This window comes from Acomys russatus, chromosome 20, assembly GCF_903995435.1.
Source record: "Acomys russatus chromosome 20, mAcoRus1.1, whole genome shotgun sequence".
Lineage (NCBI taxonomy): Eukaryota > Metazoa > Chordata > Mammalia > Rodentia > Muridae > Acomys > Acomys russatus.
The window spans coordinates 27944358-27962737 of record NC_067156.1 but is presented as its reverse complement, the minus strand read 5'-3'; the positions used below and the strand labels follow the sequence as shown (position 1 = coordinate 27962737).

Genomic DNA, 18380 nt, shown 5'->3' with positions numbered 1-18380 from the left:
GTTAAAATATACTGTACAAAAACATTTGAGTAGTGTCTGGCAGGCAGTAGATGCTTAATAGTTATTAACTATCATAAGAAATGTGTAATCAGAATTTTAAATTTCACCTCTGTACACTGAACATTCGTTTTTTTAAAAATTATTTATTTGAAGTTCATCACCTAAATTCCATGAGCCCTTAAGTCTTTCAAGAATTGGTAATGCTACTTCAAGTAAATTATGAGATCAGTGAGGAAAATCTCTTTAACACTATTGAATTCCATTCTTAACACTGAGGAACTATGTGACATTGGATTAAGGTCTGTAAGTTTCAATTCCTCATATTGCATAATCAAGTGTGCTGGACAGTTTTGTGTCAACTTGACAAAAAGCTAAGATAATTTAAGAGGAGGAAACCTCAATGAAGAAAAATGCCTCCATAATATTGGGCTATAGGCAAGTCTATAGGGTATTTTCTTAATGATTGATGAGAGAGGGCACAGCCCATTGTGAGTGGTGTAACCCCTGAGCTGGTGGTCTTGGGGTCTTATAAGAAAGTAGACAAATGGGGCTGCAGTGATGACTCAATGCTTAAGAGGACTGGCTGCTCTTCCAGAGGTTCTGGGTTCAATTCCCAGCACCCACATGGCAGCTCACAACTGTCCGTAACTCCAGTTCCAGGACTTCTGACACCCTCACACAGACATGTATGCTAGCAAAACACAATGATCATAAAATAAAAATAAGTTTAAAAATAAATTGAAAAAAGAAAAAAGAAGAAGAAAGAAAGTAGGCAGAGCAAGCCAGTAAACACTATTCCATTATGGCCTCTGCATCAGCTCCTGCCTCCAGGTTCCTGTCCTCACTGCTTTTGGTAATGGCTGTTTATATGGAACTGTGAGTGAAATAAATCCTTTCCTCCTCAAGTTGCTTTTAGTCATGGTATTTTATCACAGCAATAGTAACCCTCACTAACAAAACTAGTGGCATAGCTCGTTAGCCAAGCGCTTTCCTAGCATGTGGGAGGCTAGTACTTCCCAAGAAGTATAATAAAATAATATCTATTTCATTCAACACTTCCAGCAAAACTGGGCAGAAGAATCAATGAGTATTAAGCAAAACTCATAACTACTTTATTACTATGCAAATGATTAATTATTGAGAGTTTAAGCATATTTTTAAATAAATATGACAGATTAAAGCATGGGGCGTTTTTCTATTAAAGTAACAAACTAGGGCATAATTGGCCCACTAAAGAGAGAGAATAAGAAAAGTTCATATTTTTGGTCAATTGAAAATATATGCAAAAGATATTCAAAACTTAAAATGAAGTGTTTGTCTACATTAAAAATTGTTAAACATGCAAAAAAAAAAAAAGGAAAGGGAAACTGTTAAGTGTGAATTCTTTTAAATTATAAATTATTCAAAAATAAAAAGCACCTACCATTGACAATTCAAACATACAAGACAAATGAAGTAGATTCTTTCAATGAGTGATTCAGCTATTTAGAATGTTTGTGGTATGGAAACACGCAGGTGAATATGGTATATACGCACGATTCCTAGCTCTTTTTGAAAAGGCAAACATCAAGGATAATCATATTATTATGAAACTTATTATAGGATCAGGTACACTCCCCTCACAGGAATCTGTTGGAAGTTTGGGGACCAAATTCACAAGATATCTGATCCCAATACTTGAGCCTCAGCAGGTGGGGAAAACAGGCTCGCAAGAAATGTAGAGCCATGGGTCTAAGTTCTCAGTGTCCCCTATGAGCCTGGTTGACTCTCTCTTCTCGACTTAAAAAGGTTTGTTTTTGGTTTTTTGTCAACTTCAAGTGGCTCAAGGGCTCTTCATAAACACAGGTACCAGTTTTCCTTTTCGAGGCGCCAAGCTTCTGCTCCTTTGCCAAGATGTCATCAGCCCTGGATCCCGTAGAGGTAGCCACTGTGGAGCTTCTCTGTACAAGGCTCCTGCTTACAACCACGTTCTCCCTTTGCATAGCAGACTACACACTGGGCAGCGTTTATGCTTTCCAACCAAGGAGGGGCGACTCCGTTTTGACGGCATTGGGCACCTTTGCCAAGATGGTGGCAGCGCGGCGTCACCGCTCTTTACCAAGATGGCGGCGAGAGACTTCCGGCACGCGCTTCCCCAATCAGGGATCTCCAAGAGGTCAGGCAGAGGCGGCTAGCTTCGGAGTCCAAGTGTGGTGCGAAGGGCTGTAGCGGAGCGCCCCGGGAGGGGATGAGGTGGAGTCACCTCAGCCTCCGCTCTTGTCATAAGTACCAAACGCTGGCACCTGTGGGGACGTAAAAGTTATTTTCCCGCACCCCAAAGCAACACCGCAACACCTTTCCCCCTGGTCTCCCAAACCCTAGCAAGTGTGGCGCGAGGAGGAGGTGGGGTCCCGGCGTCGCCCTAGCCTGCCCAACGCTGCGGGCACCAGAGGGGCAGGTACTGCGGGGCGGTACTGTCACACCACGCCCCTCTCCTGTCCTGGGGGACCGGCCACGTGTTTCCCTTGGAGACCCGGAGGAGCGTACCGGGAACAGCTGGTGGGAGCTAAACGCTGACGTTTTAAAGCTGCGTGTTGTGTTGTGTTGTGTTTTGTTTGGAGGGGCAGAGGGGTCCCTGGAACTCAGAAGGCAAAGCAACCGCACTGAGCCCGAGACAGCAAATTTCAAGATTCGCGGGGGAGGGGCCCCTGCGGGGAGCTTGGATGTTAGCCTCGGAGGAGTTGGAAGGAGAGGTCAGGAGTTTGGGGTGAAAGGAGGGCGGACTTCTCCAGCAACTTACTATTCCGTCTGCAACTTGCTTCTAGGCCTGCACACGCACACACCTCAGCCCCCCCCCCCCCCCAATGCTTCCTTAATCGCAATTTTTAAAGTGCAAAGAAATCCAGCTCGCTAGAGGTTTTGCATTCGGCATGCAACTTCCTCCGAGTGTGAGCGCGCTGGCAGGCAGGGAGGGAGCGGTGGGGGTTGAACTTGGCAGGCGGCGCCTCCTGCTGCCGCCGCCGCCGCCGCCGCCGCCTCCTCTCAGACTCGGGGAAGAGGGTGGGGGACGGTCGGGGCGCGGAGGAGGGTGGGTTCTGCTTTGCAACTTCTCCGGGTGCGAGCGCGCGCGGCGGCGGCGGCTGCAGACGGGGCCGCCCAGACGATGCGGGGGTGGGGGACCTGCCAGCACGCGAGTCCCCCCAGGGCTCACAGTACGTATGCACTGACCCTCTCTCCTCTGCCCCCCCCCCCCCCCCCGTCCCCAATCCTCCCTAGAGGGCGTGTCTGCCGTCCTGCCCCGAAAGCGGCCGAGGCGCTGCGGCACCGTTTCCGTGCCATCCTGTAGCCCCACCGCCAGTATGACACACTTCGCGCAACTCGGCAGTTCGCGGGCTCGGACCACCCGTGCGGCTCGGCCGGCTGGCTGGCTGTCACCCTTGGGGGTTCTGGCGGCAGACCCACCGGGCGGGCTCCCGAGCGGTTCCAAGCCGCGGAGCTGGGCGGGGGAGGGAAGGAGACTAGGAGAATAGAAACTAAAGAAACTCGGTTTCCCTCCCAGGCCAGGTCGGCACCCGCCGCCGTACTTTTTCTCTTTTCTTGGGTAGGGAAGGTGAAGCCACGCTCGCCCTAGGGGAGGCGATGCCTGGAGCCCGGGGCTTGCAGGCGCCGTCGGGGCCGGGCTGGCGGGGCCCGCGCGCTGGGCGAAGGGGGTGAGGGCCGCGGGCGCCCTTGCAGTTGCCGACTGTCACCAACAGGTTGCACCGTTCCCCGCGGCCGCCGAGCGGCCCCTCAGGCGGGGAGCGGCCGGGGGTGGAGTGGGAGCGCGTGTGTGCGAGTGTGTGCGCGCTGTGGCACCGCCTCCGCCCGCCCCTCGCTCGGTCCCGCTCGCCTGCCGCGGCCGGGCGGCCCTTTCGCGTGTCCGCGTCTCCCTCCCTTCCTACCCCCCCCCTCCGCCTCCTCCATTTTGCGAGCTCGAGTCAGTGCCTAGAGCCCGTGTCGCCGCCCGCCCGTCGGGGACGGATTCTAAGTGGGTGGAACGAGACGCCGCAGCCCGGCGGCGCGGCGCCGGGACGGGGGACGCGCTCTGGAGACGGGAGCGGCGCGGGGCCCCGCGTGTCAGCCGGGAACGGGCGACTTTCCGCGCTAGGGGTTCTCCCCTCCCCCATGGAGAAGAGGGGGCGACTGTTGACTTCCTTCTCCGTGACACGCGCGCCTCCCGCGTCCGCACGCCGACTTGTTTATCTGGCTGCGGTGGGAGCCGCGGGCGGGCGGGCGAGCGCGCGGGTGCTGAGGTGAGCGGGGGCTGGGCGGCCGAGCGGGCGCCCGCGGTGAGGCGAGCGGGACTGGGCGCGCTCCCCCGAGGGGTTCGGCAGGCTGGGCGGCCGGACTTGGCAAACTTTTGTCAGCCAGGGGGTTGGGGGTGGAGGCTGGCGAGGGCAGGGTGGCGGTGACGAAAGGGCCTCGGCGGTGACAGCGGCGGCGCTTCCTCTCCCCGCACGGCCAACCCTGGCCCGGTCCGCTGCCCCGCGGTGGAGCCTCGCGCGCCCCGGGGCGGGAGTCTGGCGTCCTTTTTTTGCTTCTTTTGCTTTTGCCTTGAGCCCTCCGGTCTTCACTGTCCTCGGGGGCCGCCCGGACACCCGCTCTTCCCGGGGGAAGGCGGAGCGGCGGCTGGGATCCGCGGGCTCAGGGCGCACAGCTGCGGGCTGCGGGCTGCGGGCGTGTGGGGCGGACGCGGGGCTCGGAGCCTGCAGCCGAGACTTCGCCCGCCTGGCCTTATCTGCTAGAAGTGGGCGTGCCGCAGAGAACTCAACAGGTCTGGACACATTTCTCCCTTCACCTCCCACCTTTCTCCCTCCTTCTCCCCCCACCCCGCCCGCCCCCATCGCCAAGGACTTGGACACAGGCATGCTTTCGCGCCTGATTTTTCTAAGTGGTCCGCTTTTAGAAAGAGACCCTCCCTAACAGCAATTTTGTTTTGTTTTAATGCAGCGATTTTTGACAAGTGCTGCTTTGACGTTTGAGGTTGAAGGCCTTATAAGTGCGGGTTTACCACTTAAGACCCTTGGCACAGTTCGTGAGGGACAGCTAATGTCGCAGGGTTATTTACAGTTTAATTAGGGGGATAAATGTCGTTTAAGGGAGCTTCTCGTTTTATGAAGTATTGTTTTGGTTTCAAGCTTGAAGGCAGCTGTCAAAAAAAGCGGGTGTGAAAATTCATTCTGGTCCATTTGATATCTCATGTTTAGAGATCCTTATCAGATGCTTAGGACCTGGGTTCTGAGACAGAAACCTTGTACTGGGAAGAAGCCTAGGTCAGATCCCACCTCATTCCATCTTCCTCAAATTCCCCTCTAAGTGAAGATAGTCATACTTTTTAGTGCCTTGGTACAGGAAAAGTTTACCGTTTTATGAGAGGAAATCACAAATATACTTAATCGTAGTCTTTGCCCGCCTCCTAAAACATTTTGATTATTAATAAGCTACTAGCAATCTGGAGGAATACAATAAAGGCTTAAAGCTGCAGAGATAATTATTCTGAACATTTTCTTGAATGGATTTTATTTGCTTTTATCTGTGATTCTACAGTTCAGTTTTTCAATTTTTTTCTAGTATTTACATATTTTGAAAAGAAAACTATCTTAGATTTAGAGATAAAGTATTTTGTATTTTGTATTGATCAATTAAAAAAAAGAAATGTAACTCGATAAATCTTGGTGTTAGTTTTGATAAGCTCTGCTCTATTAAACTATTTAAATAAGTTAAAATTGTATTGGAAAAGCTAGCACAAATTCTACTCTACTTTTAAAAATACACATTTTAGGCTATATACAATACATAGCATTTCTTATGTCCAAAGTTTGAAGGTAGGCACTGCTAGCCGGGCATATCTAGTTGGAAAAAAAATTGTTTAAAAATAGGAGCCTTTCCCTAGCCTATTACAAGATAAGCAGATCAGAACTGCTTACTCTTTTCAAATAAAATATGCATAATTCTTAAGTAGGTTGCACCTTGAAAAGGTTAGACATGGGGGTTGGCACAGGTGAAATTGTGAGCCATAAGGTGTAAACAATTATACTGTAGTATTTATCAAACGCTTTATGTATTGGTTTCCAGGAAGGCAATCACCCTTGATTGAAAAGGGGGGTTGGAATTTTAAAGATCATGTCATTTAAAAAAAAAAAAAAAAGAGTAAATACTTTGACAAGAATTTGAACCTTTAGAATAATCACATATAACAAATTACAGTTCCAGTTGTTACCAGAGTTACACATTTGGTGAGTGGCAGGATAAATAGCCAAATTCTAATCAATTCAGTATAACTTTGTCCTCGGCCTTGCAAATGAGCTAGCTGCCTTGTGCTTTTTAAAATGTGGCACACTGGATGGGAGCAAGGGGGTGTAGCTTTGTTTGAGAAGGTGGGAACTCTTCTGATGATGGAGACTTTGATTTGGGAGTTACCTAAAGGGTTCCTTTAATAGGCTGTCTCTACTAATCGGATCAGAGATAATGTGCTTTTATAGCTTATTATGCCCTCTTTTTTTTTCTTTTCTTTTTTTCTTTTTCTTTTTTAGTTAATATTTACCAATGGACTCCAAAGAATCCTTAGCTCCCTCTGGCAGAGAAGAAGTCCCCAGCAGTTTGCTTGGCCAGGAAAGGGGAAATGTGATGGACTTTTATAAAACCCAAAGGGGAGGAGCTACAGTGAAGGTTTCTGCGTCTTTATCCTCACTGGCTGCCGCCTCTCAGAGAGATCCCAAGCAGCGGAGGAGGATTCTCCTTGATTTTACAAAAGGCTCAACAAGCAATGCGCAGCAGCAGCCCGATTTGTCCAAAGCCGTTTCACTGTCCATGGGACTGTACATGGGAGAGACAGAAACAAAAGTGATGGGAAATGACTTGGGATACCCACAGCAGGGCCAAATTAGCCTTTCCTCTGGGGAAACAGACTTTCGGCTCCTGGAAGAAAGTATTGCAAACCTCAATAGGTCGTCGACCACCAGTGTTCCAGAGAACCCCAAGAGTTCAAAGTCTGCGACTGGGTGTGCTGCCCCCACAGAGAAAGAGATCCCCAAAAGTCCCTCTAATGGGTCCTCAGAACAGCAAAATCTAAAAAGCCAGGCTGGCTCCAACGGTGGCGGCGTGAAATTGTATGCCACAGACCAAAGCACCTTTGACATCTTGCAGGATTTGGAATTTTCTGCCGGGTCCCCAGGTAAAGAGGCAAACGAGAGCCCCTGGAGGTCAGACCTGCTGATAGATGACAACTTGCTTTCTCCTTTGGCTGGAGATGATGATCCATTCCTTTTGGAAGGGGATGCTGCGAACGAGGACTGTAAGCCTCTCATTTTACCAGACACTAAACCTAAAATTAAGGAGACTGGAGATACGATCTTCTCAAGCCCCAGCAGTGTGACACTGCCCCAAGTGAAAACAGAAAAAGACGATTTCATTGAACTTTGCACCCCTGGGGTAATTAAGCAAGAGAAGCTGGGCCCAGCTTATTGTCAGGCAAGCTTTTCTGGGACAAATATAATTGGTAATAAAATGTCTGCCATTTCTGTTCATGGCGTGAGTACCTCTGGAGGACAGATGTACCACTATGGCATGAATACGGCGTCCCTTTCTCAACAGCAGGATCAGAAGCCTGTTTTTAATGTCGTTCCACCAATTCCCGTTGGTTCTGAAAACTGGAATAGGTGCCAAGGATCTGGAGAGGACAGCCTGGCTTCCTTGGGGACTATGAGCTTCCCAGGCCGATCGGTTTTTTCTGATGGGTATTCAAGGTAAGTTAACAATTCTCTGTGTTTCATGAGAATGATGCATTTAACATGGCTTGATACATTTTTAGAATTTCATTAGTAAGTGTTTCCTAGAGATTTGTATACTTTTGCAAATAACTGAGCGGAATTGGTCTCTTGAAAGTAGGCATGTTAGAAAAAAAATCTGAAGAACTCCTCTATACAGAAGCACTTTGGTTGTTTGGTTAAATAGTAATCATTTCTTGCCGGTCCATATTGAAACTTGCATTTGGAAACTTTAAATCAGAATTGCTCAGTAACAAGTATCTTAAGTAAAACTAACATGAAAGCAAGAAAATATGTCTATTCGTATATGCATTTATTGTGCATATTAACTTAGCTGTTTTAGAATATGTTATTACTAGAAATTGCTTGCATGTTACGCCATTGCTGTACGTGTACTGTGTGAAATGTTATCGTGCAGTTAAAGGGCTAAGGGCTGGAAGTAGCAGCACTGAGCCCTGGTGTTCAGTCTGAACATTCTGAGTTGTGAAACTGTTAAAGCAGTGCAGCGAGCAGTGAGCTAGACTGGTGTTAGAATAGCCTAAGGTAGACGGTTGGTGTCCACTTCGCAGCCGCTTTAGAGAAGGCGCTGCTGCCACCATGCTCTGAGTTGCCCCTGCAGGAGCTCTGGCAGGTAACTCGTGATTATAGTTTCCAGGCTTCTGTTAGCCGGCACCGTGTACATCTCTCTTCTTTTTTTCTCAGTCCGTTATAAAGAACGCTGACATTTCTGTCTGACCTCACAAAGGTCTGTTACAGTGGAATTACTGAGGCCAACTTGTAAGTTAAGATAAATGTGCTGAGAGGCTTGGGTTCTCTACGCTGGGCCCTCATCGTCAAGTCGTGTAAATGCTGGCTTCTATATTTTAGGTATGAAGTGGATTGTAGTAATCCAAGGCTGACTAATCACTGGGCTGCTTGCTGTTGTTTTGTTTTTTAATTAAACGGAGTCCCATCCTTGTGTGTAGTCCCATCAAAGTTTTCCTAACTATACGTCATTTTCATTGCTCCTATTAACTAGTCATTTGAAGAGACTTGACTTAAAACTCATAGGCAATGCCTTCAATAGTCTGTCACTGAGCTATATATCCTTACAACTCTTTAAAATTCCTTTTCTCTGAACATTATCCTGACATTGACACACACACACAAAAGATATCTCTTTCCCTCACATGTAGGAAGCTTTTATTGGAAAAAAATTAGATTTAGACTCTGATCTGTTTTTCTAAGCAGCTTAGTTATATCTTATCAAGAGGAGGGAAAACCACCTTTGTTCTTGTGTGTCCTAAGAGATAGGTAGTTACTATTTGTATTGACTAATAGTAGTGACTATGAGTCTATTACTCAACAATTAGTTGTCTCTTATTTTGGGGACAAATGACCGCAGTATTTTCACTATTTCTGAATTAGAGCTTTAAGATACTTCCAACAAGGAAATTTAAATAGGTTTTTTTTTATTGCATAAACCGTTTTTCAGATGTTAAGACACATGCTCTGTTTTAAATTTTCCAATCTTAAATCTTCAACAGTAGATTTCATGTGGTTAAGTCTCATAAAAGAGTAACTATAATTGATTTGATTATCTAGAGGGAGCTATTAAATTGATTTATAAACATGATTACACAAGGAAAATTATACATTTAGGAAATTTCTTGCCCTGAAAACTATCATAAAACTTTTCACTTTTTAATATATATATATTAGTGGAACCAAGACTTAACTTGCATGTACTATGATTTGTCAATAAGGCATAAAATCTTGGACATGAATAATAAATCTTACCCTTAAATCATTAAATAATTTTAATGCTTTAACTTTTACACTTAGTGACATATAAAATGTTCACGTTTTTGTTGAGTCTCTTCCCTTACAAAAGTAGGCAAGGCTATGATGGTGTGGTGCTTCAGAAGTTCTTCTCAATGTCCAGGAAATGATTAATTTTATAATGACATATGATTTAGATCTTAATCACCAGTGTCTTTTCACAAGGCAGAATACACAGGACCATGCCCTGTGCTTGAAAGTTTTGACTCTTAGCACTGGGACCTGGGATTACCCAGAACAAAGCTTCACCCAATCCATTGAGACAATGTTTCCTTTCTGACCACTATTGAATTCTTCTATTGTTTCCCAGCAGCAGCCCTGGCAGAACTGAAATTGGTTGCTCTCTGTATATGATGCATGGTGGTTGCCAAACATTAGCTGTGATCAGTGACCCCGAGTCATGAGCCACTAAATCAACATGCTGAGGCCACAGCATGATTGAATACTCTGACTTTACATAGAAAATAGTAACGCCACTAGTAACAGCACATGGAATTTTCAAAGAAAGCATATGTTTTCATTTGAATTCTTAAATAATTAAAATATTTTCTCCTCAGAATGTTAGTGCAAACTACCTCACATTAAATTTGGGGAGGAAGGCAATTTCTATAGATAGGCTAGGTTAGCACATTAAATTGTAAACTTGTGAATATCATGATTAAGAATTTTTTGTTTTGTTTTTTAAGGTTTAAGTTCATTGGCAGTAAAGCACAGTAAAGGTGATTAATGCTCAGATCCATTCTTAATAAATGAACACCCAATTCTAATGGTACAATTTAAAATTCAGTAAGCTTAACATAGACATAATCAAAGCAGACACACTTCTGTATAATTTGATTTTCTTCCACCGTGTTTCAATTCTACATTAATAGTGTGCATTGCAGAAAACAAGTGGAGAGAGTTAACGGTTTTCAGTGGAATTAGAGCTTTTAGGGATAGTGTTGAAATTTTGTTTGCAAGTTAGGATGATTAGAGAAAAAGAATAATGCAAGATGGGCTTATAAATTCAGTCTTCCTTGAGTATCCATTTTTGGGGGAGGTGTTTGATTTTTAATGACGCCACTAACACTTAAGAGATTTGGACATCTCTCATTATTGGTTATATCTGTGTTGAGTTTTACAAAAGTAATGAAATTGAAAAACTGTAGGAGTATGGGCTGAGTGAAACATATTTTGTCCCTCTTTCATCTTGCTTAACTCAAGACTAGATGTTGTCTGAGAGGGAAACAAAGTATAAAGGAAAGACTGGGTTTATTTTGTCCACACTTAGCCTTTTCTTTTGATAGGTACTTGTTTAATGTCTTACCTCATTCCTTGCCTTCCAAAGATTGTGACAGCGGGTGTTCAGTGCTGGTGTGAGCTTACTGTTATTTGATATCCATTATATGAAATGACCTCTGGGTGTGGTTTGCTTTTGAGCATATATTTATTGGCTTATATATAGTTACCTTTATGGTAGGATTGTTGTCTCTTTTTAAAGATCAGTATGACTGATTTTAAGAGGAACTTCAGCTATTGTGTACTCAGGTGTGTCAAGTTAGTATGGAATGACTAATACAGAAATGTGCAATAAGCCGTTAGTCAGTTCTTAATGAAATTCCTGTAATGTTTCTTTCGCTAATCTCTGTATATTTTAATTGACAGTTTAACTTGTATTCATAGTGTTACTTTGTTTTTGTTCATTTCTGCTACAGATACTTTATTTGACCATTTTCCATATATTATTAGATGTTTATAAATTCTATGACTTGTTCTTACATATGCTTTGCACACATGATGATAAGATGCAAGTTGCATCCTATTGGGACTCTAGATGAGAGAAGCATGGGAGAATGGCAAAGTTGAAGGATCCAGAGGGTCCTAGAAACCTACAAGAAGAACATTATGATAGGCAGATTTGGGCCCAGGGGTCCCGCTCAAACTAAGGCACCAGCCAAGGACAATACGGGCCGTAAACTTCAAACCCCTACCCAGATCTAGCCAATGGACAGGACATTCTCCACAGTTGAGTGGAGAGTGGGGTCTGACTTTCACACGTACTCTGGTGCCTCATATTTGACCACGTCCCCTGAATGGGGAGACCTGGTGGCACTCAGAGGAAGGATAGCAGGCTACCAAGAAGAGACTTGATACCCTATGAGCATATACAGGGGGAGGAAGTCCCCCTCAGTCACAGTCATAGGGGAGGGGAGTAAGGGGAAAATGGGAGGGAGGGAAGAATGGGAGGATACAAGGGAGGGGATAACCATTGAGATGTAATATGAATAAATTAATAAAATGAAAAAATAAAATAAAAAAAGATAAACAAAAACAAACAAAAAAGGATGCAAGTTGCAGTAAATAGCTAATAGGAAGGTACAGATCACTTTAGAGGTCTTTTGGGATTTGACTGAGGAGAGACTGTGGTAAATGGTATCTTTTCTGTGGGTGCCAGACTGAAAGCCTGAGCTTCTGAGTTAGTTCATGGCGAGTTGTGTCCGTCGCCATGCACTCTAGCCTGGTTATATTGGGAAGCCTTCATTTATATTTCAGTTAGGTCTGCAGCATAAATCTTCAAAGACATTTTTCTCTTTAAAAGTTGTTCACGTTTAGTTATTATGAGGGTTTGGGTCCTACTGTGTGAATATATTAAACAGGCAGAAGAGGCTCGTGCTGAGTACTGTCCACTGTTCTGAAGCCATTTTGGTAATACTTTTGCCACAAGTAATTGTTTAATACAGTGTAAATAGTTGCCAAATTAATAAGCATTTGTTTCTGTATTTCTGAGCAATGCAGAATATAAGGTGGTGAATCCCTTTGCATAAAGAATTTTTAAGAAATGTGTTGTTGGGTTAAGTTACAAGAAAAAAATATCTATCTTTGGTCTTTACAGAAGAGATCAATTACTTGTTTCTGTAGGTTTGTTCAGCCAATTGCTCTCATTTTTTTCCCCCTTGGTTTTGTATTTTTCAAGTTCTCCTAGGGGGACTTATATTTTAAAACGAATCTCAAGTGCTTTCTTCCTTCCTTTTGAATCATGTGATCATTTCTATATTTGGGTGTAACCTTTAACGATATCTTTTTCATTTTACATATTAAAATTTTTATACATTACAAGGTTAACTGCAGCTAGTGGCCTCAAGGCCCCCAAATCCCACCATCGGGGCAGGGGGACAAAGAGAGAAGCAACAGAGGCACGTAATAGAGGGAGAAACATAATTTTTAAGGGCAATTTTTAAAAATCTGGATCAACTGTTGCTTTTTAAATGATTAAAGGGAGTGTACCTGTGAGGACCGCAATGCTGCTTTGACGTGAGGTGCTAAGAGTGGCGAAGTAATGTTTCTAGTGATGCTTTATTATCAAACTAAGGAAAATTTTGCAATATGCTTTTGTTTCTGCCAAAATTAATTTCATATTTGTCCCACTTTAAGTGGTTATTAAAGAAAATCCAATGACTTGAACTTAGTTAAGATAATCACGGGGCCTACATGGTTGCTACAGCCATTTCATATGTCATAGTGCACTTTTATAAATAAATTATCAACTGACTGTGGGGTGCAACTCTTTCCATGTGTTACGGTTTTCTGCTAGTATATTAGTAAAGTAGGCAAACAGACAACATAAATTACTGGATTCTGTAAGTACTAGGTAGCTACTTAAACTGTATTTCAATAGAGTCCTTAAAGCCAATAGTTTTGAATGAAAGCTTGTCATCCCTTAACTTACTCTCTGGGACAATTTGAATATTAATGTGCTATCTTGGTTGAGCTATGTGCTTAAACATACTTATTTAGAGTAGCCCAGCTCTTAACTTTAAGTACTTCAGAATACTTTTCATTTTAGCAAGCTTCAATGAGACTTAGTGTCTGTAAGACAATGTGTTTAAGAAGGTACCTCTTATTTTAGATTTTTTTTCCAATCACATATAGGAGTATTATATGTGTGTGTGTGTGTGTGTAGATACACATACATACATACATACACATATATATGGAGAAGGGAAAGGCTAAATATTGTCCCTTGAATATCTATTTTTTGTTACTAATTTGAGGGTTTAATAGATATTCAGTGTTTGAAATTTATAAACTTATAGCTTATTATGTTTATTAAATAATAAATTAGCCTTTACTCTAGTTTATTTCATAAGTTTCCATAATAATATTTAGCCATGGCTATTATGAAAGCATATTTGATAGCCAAATTTTGAAAGCTATTGTGAAATGATATGCAGTTTAGTACATGATTAATCATTTCGTGTTGGAGCAGTGCACTGATTTATGACCTTATGGTTGTCATGTGAACATTAATGCTTTACTGGTTTGCTATGGACACTATTTTATGTTGTTGTAATTTCGTGTTTTGTTTTATAATTGGAATTTCGGGTTTCCATTTCTTTTGTTTGTTTCTCAAAACAGAGTTTCTCTGTCCTGGACTCACTTTGTAGACCAGGCTGGCCTTGAACTCACAGCAATCCACCTGCCTCCACCTCCCTGAGTGCTGGGATTGCAGGCATGCACCACCACACCTGGCTTAAAATGCTATTTTTGATGTCATATAAAATGTAAATATTGTAGTTGGACCCAAGAAGTGAGGCCTAGAATTCGCAGAGCTTGTTTTGTGTGTTAGGTAAGAGATGATCATCTCTTCCCATCCCCTCACTTTCAGATGAGAAATTGAGATCATAGCCAGTACTCAGGGAAAGGTCACAACACTTTACGAGTTGTGTACCAGCTGGAACCACCCTATTGGCAGTTATCAAAGCTTTGGCATCTGGGGCTTTTCTAGGGCCTAAAAACAATAAGTAATCAATATAATATCGACCAGGCAGGTGCTTCATAAAAGCCATTGATCCTTTCTTTCCTATTGTTACTGTGTTTGTTTGGCAGCACTATGCTACATACACTATGCTGGAGTCCGTGCTATACACTTCTCACGCATTCATCTCATTTCATGCCTTAACTCTTTGGCATTCTTTATTCTACTTGTTATATTAAGTTTCTGAGTCTGTCAGGGTCAATGTAGGACGAAAGCAGCTGGTACCTGAGTTCTGCAAGTGGGAAATTTAAGAAATTTAAAGAAAAAAGAATAGGAAATCTTAATGGTGATCTAAAGGAAGTAGTTAATAGTTGATGCATTAGAAATCCCTCAACAGCCTGGCGTGGTGGCGCACGCCTTTAATCCAAGAACTCAGGGAGATAGAGGCAGGTGGATCACTGTGAGTTCCAGGCCAGCCTGGTCTACAAAGTGAGTCCGGGCCAGCTAGGGCTACACAGAGAAACCCTGCCCCAAAAATCAAACAAAACAAAATAACATCAAAAGAAGAAAGAAAGAAATCCTTCAACAGTCTTTAATACTAATTGTCCAACAGTGAATCTTAAAACAATATGTAAAGGAGAAATATGGCCAAGCCTCTGTTCTGTATGTGTGTGTGTAGTCACCCACCGTTTCCTCTAAGTTCCATTTGGAGCAGCCTGTACTCCCACTCAACAGAATATGGAGATGTCAGGAAGCAAGAATCTGTTCCATCAAGTTGTCCTCTGACCTTCACAGACATGCTGTGGCAACCCCCTCAACGTGTACATATGCATACACAATAAAAATAATAATAAATAAAAACTTAAAAGAATCTGTAGATATGAGTTTACTTTGAAAATTTTTAAAAACTTTATTAAAATGCAAGGTGGCAATTTTAAAGCTCTGGTAGTTCAGTGCAACTTAAACCAGAATCACTCTCACTTGCTAACAGTTAAGGTATCTGCCTCTTTAGTGTAGGTATTGCCTATTAAAAAGCACCAGACATTTTTTAGTGCATACTATGTGCAGTTCCCCAAAGGGTCATTAATCCGTTTTATCTAGACTAATGTATTTAAAACCCAGATAATTATCTTAATAATAATTTATTTTTCAAGATTTTTTTTTTATCTTGATGCAGGAGGAGTACCTCCATCAGTAACCCTTTTGCATGGATTTTATTACACATTAGGTATACCGTCTAAACTTAGCTATATTGATGACTTAAACCATGTTGTTGATAAACATGAGGCTATCTATCACTTTTCTACTTTTATTGTCTGATGCTCTTGGGCAGTCATGAATGCAAAGATGGTTTGTAGTAAGAAGCTTTCAATTTTTTAAGAATCATAAATACTAAAACTTTCTAGGTACATGAAATTGGGAGGATTATGAAACTTACTTAAAGACAGTTACTTTTTCTTTGATGGTTAAAAAAGCTGCAGTGGGGCTGGAAAGATGGCTCAGAGGTTAAAAACAATGAATGCTCTTCCAGAGGACTCTGGTTCAATTTTCCAGCAGCCACACAACAGCTCATGTGTGCCTGTAAGTCCAGTTCCAGGAAATCTGACACCCCACACAGACATATATGCAGGCAAAATACCAATGCACATAAAATAAAAAATAAACTGGGGAAAAAAAGGGTGCAATAAGGGCTGGGAAGAAGGCTCATCAGTTGAGAACATTTACTGCTCTGACAGAGGACCTGAGTTCTATTCTCTGCACCCATACCATGCAGCTTACAGCTGCCTCTAAGTCCAGTTTCAGTGGGATCTGATACCTCTAGTATCTTCAGGCACCTGCCCAGGTGTGCACCTACACACACACATGCACATAACTGAAAATGAAATCATCTTTTTTAGAAGTTTCATGAAAACCATGTATGTGTGTATGTGTATGTGTGTGTGTGTGCGTGTGTGTTCATGTCTGTTGACACATGTGGGAAATAATTAAATGGCAGTTTAAATTGATAGATACATTGTTGAAAAACCTGAGTTTGTAAAAAGAAATATTGAAAAGGTTTAATTAGAGCATTATAAGAAACATCTCATCTGAATTCAAGCTGGATTTATGAAGGACAAAATATGAGAGTAGAACATATTTTTTAAAATACTGCCCCGCCCCCACCACCCACCAGCAAATAGGAAACCCAGAATGAATGCTTTATTTGTGAGCCCCTACCTTGGGAGGCTGTGTCGTTAGTGCTCTTCTTTTGAAGCCATCTGGAGATGCCTTGTAAACCATAAAGGGAAACTGAACTCATTAAACCATAGTATTAACTATATCAATATTTGTAATCAAGAAAATGTATTTATTCCTTAGTTCGATCACTTATTTATGTATAAATGAACTACTTTCAGAAATTTAACCTGTCTCGGGCTATAGTGTTTGATTCCGTCGAGGATTATTTAAGAGTTCAGCTAGGGTGTCTCCTTCCCCTCCTACACCTCATCCCCCTCCCCTCTTTGTTCTATAAACTAGGCTCACATTGTATAGCGCAGGCTGCCCCAGACTCGCCCTACCATTTCAGCCTGCCAGGCTCTGCAGGCACTTCATGTGTAGGTCTGCATTTTTGAGTGCGTTTCTGAGTGTGTTTTGAGTGTGCTTCCCTGGGACTGCCCTCGAGCAGGCGGTGCTTAGTGGGGAAGTCCTGGTTTGTGTTTTCTTCTAAGTTATAAGGGAGTTTATGTAAACAGCTTACATATTTCTTTATTTTAGTATAGTGCACAAAAGTAAAAATTACTTACTCCTAAGCCTGACTTTTTCTCCCTCGTGTTTACTTTATTTTCAAGAAAGAAGGGCTTATCTTTGACTTGGGCCTGAAAGGAATTTGGTGACTGCAGATATGGAGTAAATACAGTGTGAATTCCTATAGTAATTTTCAAAGTACTTGATGTCCTTACTCCAGCTCCTCCATGTTCTGGAAAATTAGCCATTTGACAGTCACTATAGCCAGCGGTTCAGGTACAGTAAAATTATTTATACTAATAAAATAGTCTGAGTTACAGGTTCAATGTGAAATTCAAATATTTTCTACTTTCTTCCTCAGAATTTAAAAAAGGAGACTTTGCTTTTCCTGACAGCTATTTAGAAACCTAGGAGTTTTCATCTCAAGTCCTACTTTCATTATTTTTCCGTTTCTTGGTGACAAAATGTTAAGATGAATAGATTCTGGCCTTTGAAATTATGACATACATTGGACCATTCAAGTAGCACGTCTTTTGGGTAACCATTGTGTTAGGACTGGAATTCTTTTTTTTAAAAGATGTATTTATTTATTGTATATACAGAAGAAGGCATCAGATTGGGTTGTAGATGGATGTGAGCCACCATGTGGCCGCTGGGAATTGAACTCAGGACCTCTGGAAGAGCAGTCAGTGCTCTTAGCCTCTGAGCCATCTCTCCAACCTTTTTTTTTTTTTAAGGAATTATATAAATGTTACATTCTTAGTATTGGCTATTTGTATTTGACAGCCTTGAAGAAAACATCTTTCCTATCTTAGTGAGTCTAAAATTCTGAACATAAATCGATCTCCATCACATCTTATCATTATCAACTTAAAACATCTATCTAGACCAAATAACATCTTAACCTCTAAACAACTAAGCTTCATGAAAACCTGGTCTTCAACTTCATCAGAGACTTGAGAAGGAATAAACTTGATTACCTGAGTATGCCGGGAGTGCAGGTTAGTAGCTTTCCAAGGACTGAAATTCTTTTTGAGAGAACTTCTTTATTGAGAATAGTCTGAGAACTTTTTTATGTCTGTACTTGAAACAGGCTAGAACAGATGACCATTTAATCAACAGTGTCATTAAACAGAGAGAGCCTTGGTGCTCTAATAATACCACAGACATAGTCAAAAGAGAAAATAAGGAAGCCAGAAGGAGAAGTTAGAAAGCCATGAAAAATTTTAAGTTTCTGGCTAGTGACTGGCTAACCTTTATTTCTGTGTGCCTCAGCTTCTGCATAAGAATCCTGGTGATGCCATTATGTCTGTAAA

The 18380-nt window shown here is 42.5% G+C and overlaps 1 protein-coding gene across 7 annotated transcripts in view; it reads left to right on the top strand.

The window, feature by feature from the left end:
- The window catches only part of Nr3c1 (nuclear receptor subfamily 3 group C member 1), a 125201-nt gene that overhangs the window by 24256 nt on the left and 82565 nt on the right, over positions 1-18380 (top strand). Inside the window, exons 1-2 of one of the 7 annotated variants that reach the window (XM_051163813.1) lie at positions 3107-3191; positions 6552-7763. In XM_051163813.1, coding sequence (XP_051019770.1) covers positions 6565-7763 — 1199 coding nt within the window. In that variant the 5' untranslated portion in view covers positions 3107-3191; positions 6552-6564. Of the gene's footprint in view, positions 1-3106; positions 3192-3424; positions 3544-4038; positions 4272-4680; positions 4793-5126; positions 5292-6551; positions 7764-18380 lie in introns of those variants that run through there. The other 6 variants (XM_051163814.1, XM_051163812.1, XM_051163818.1 and 3 more) reach the window with 6 other exon arrangements.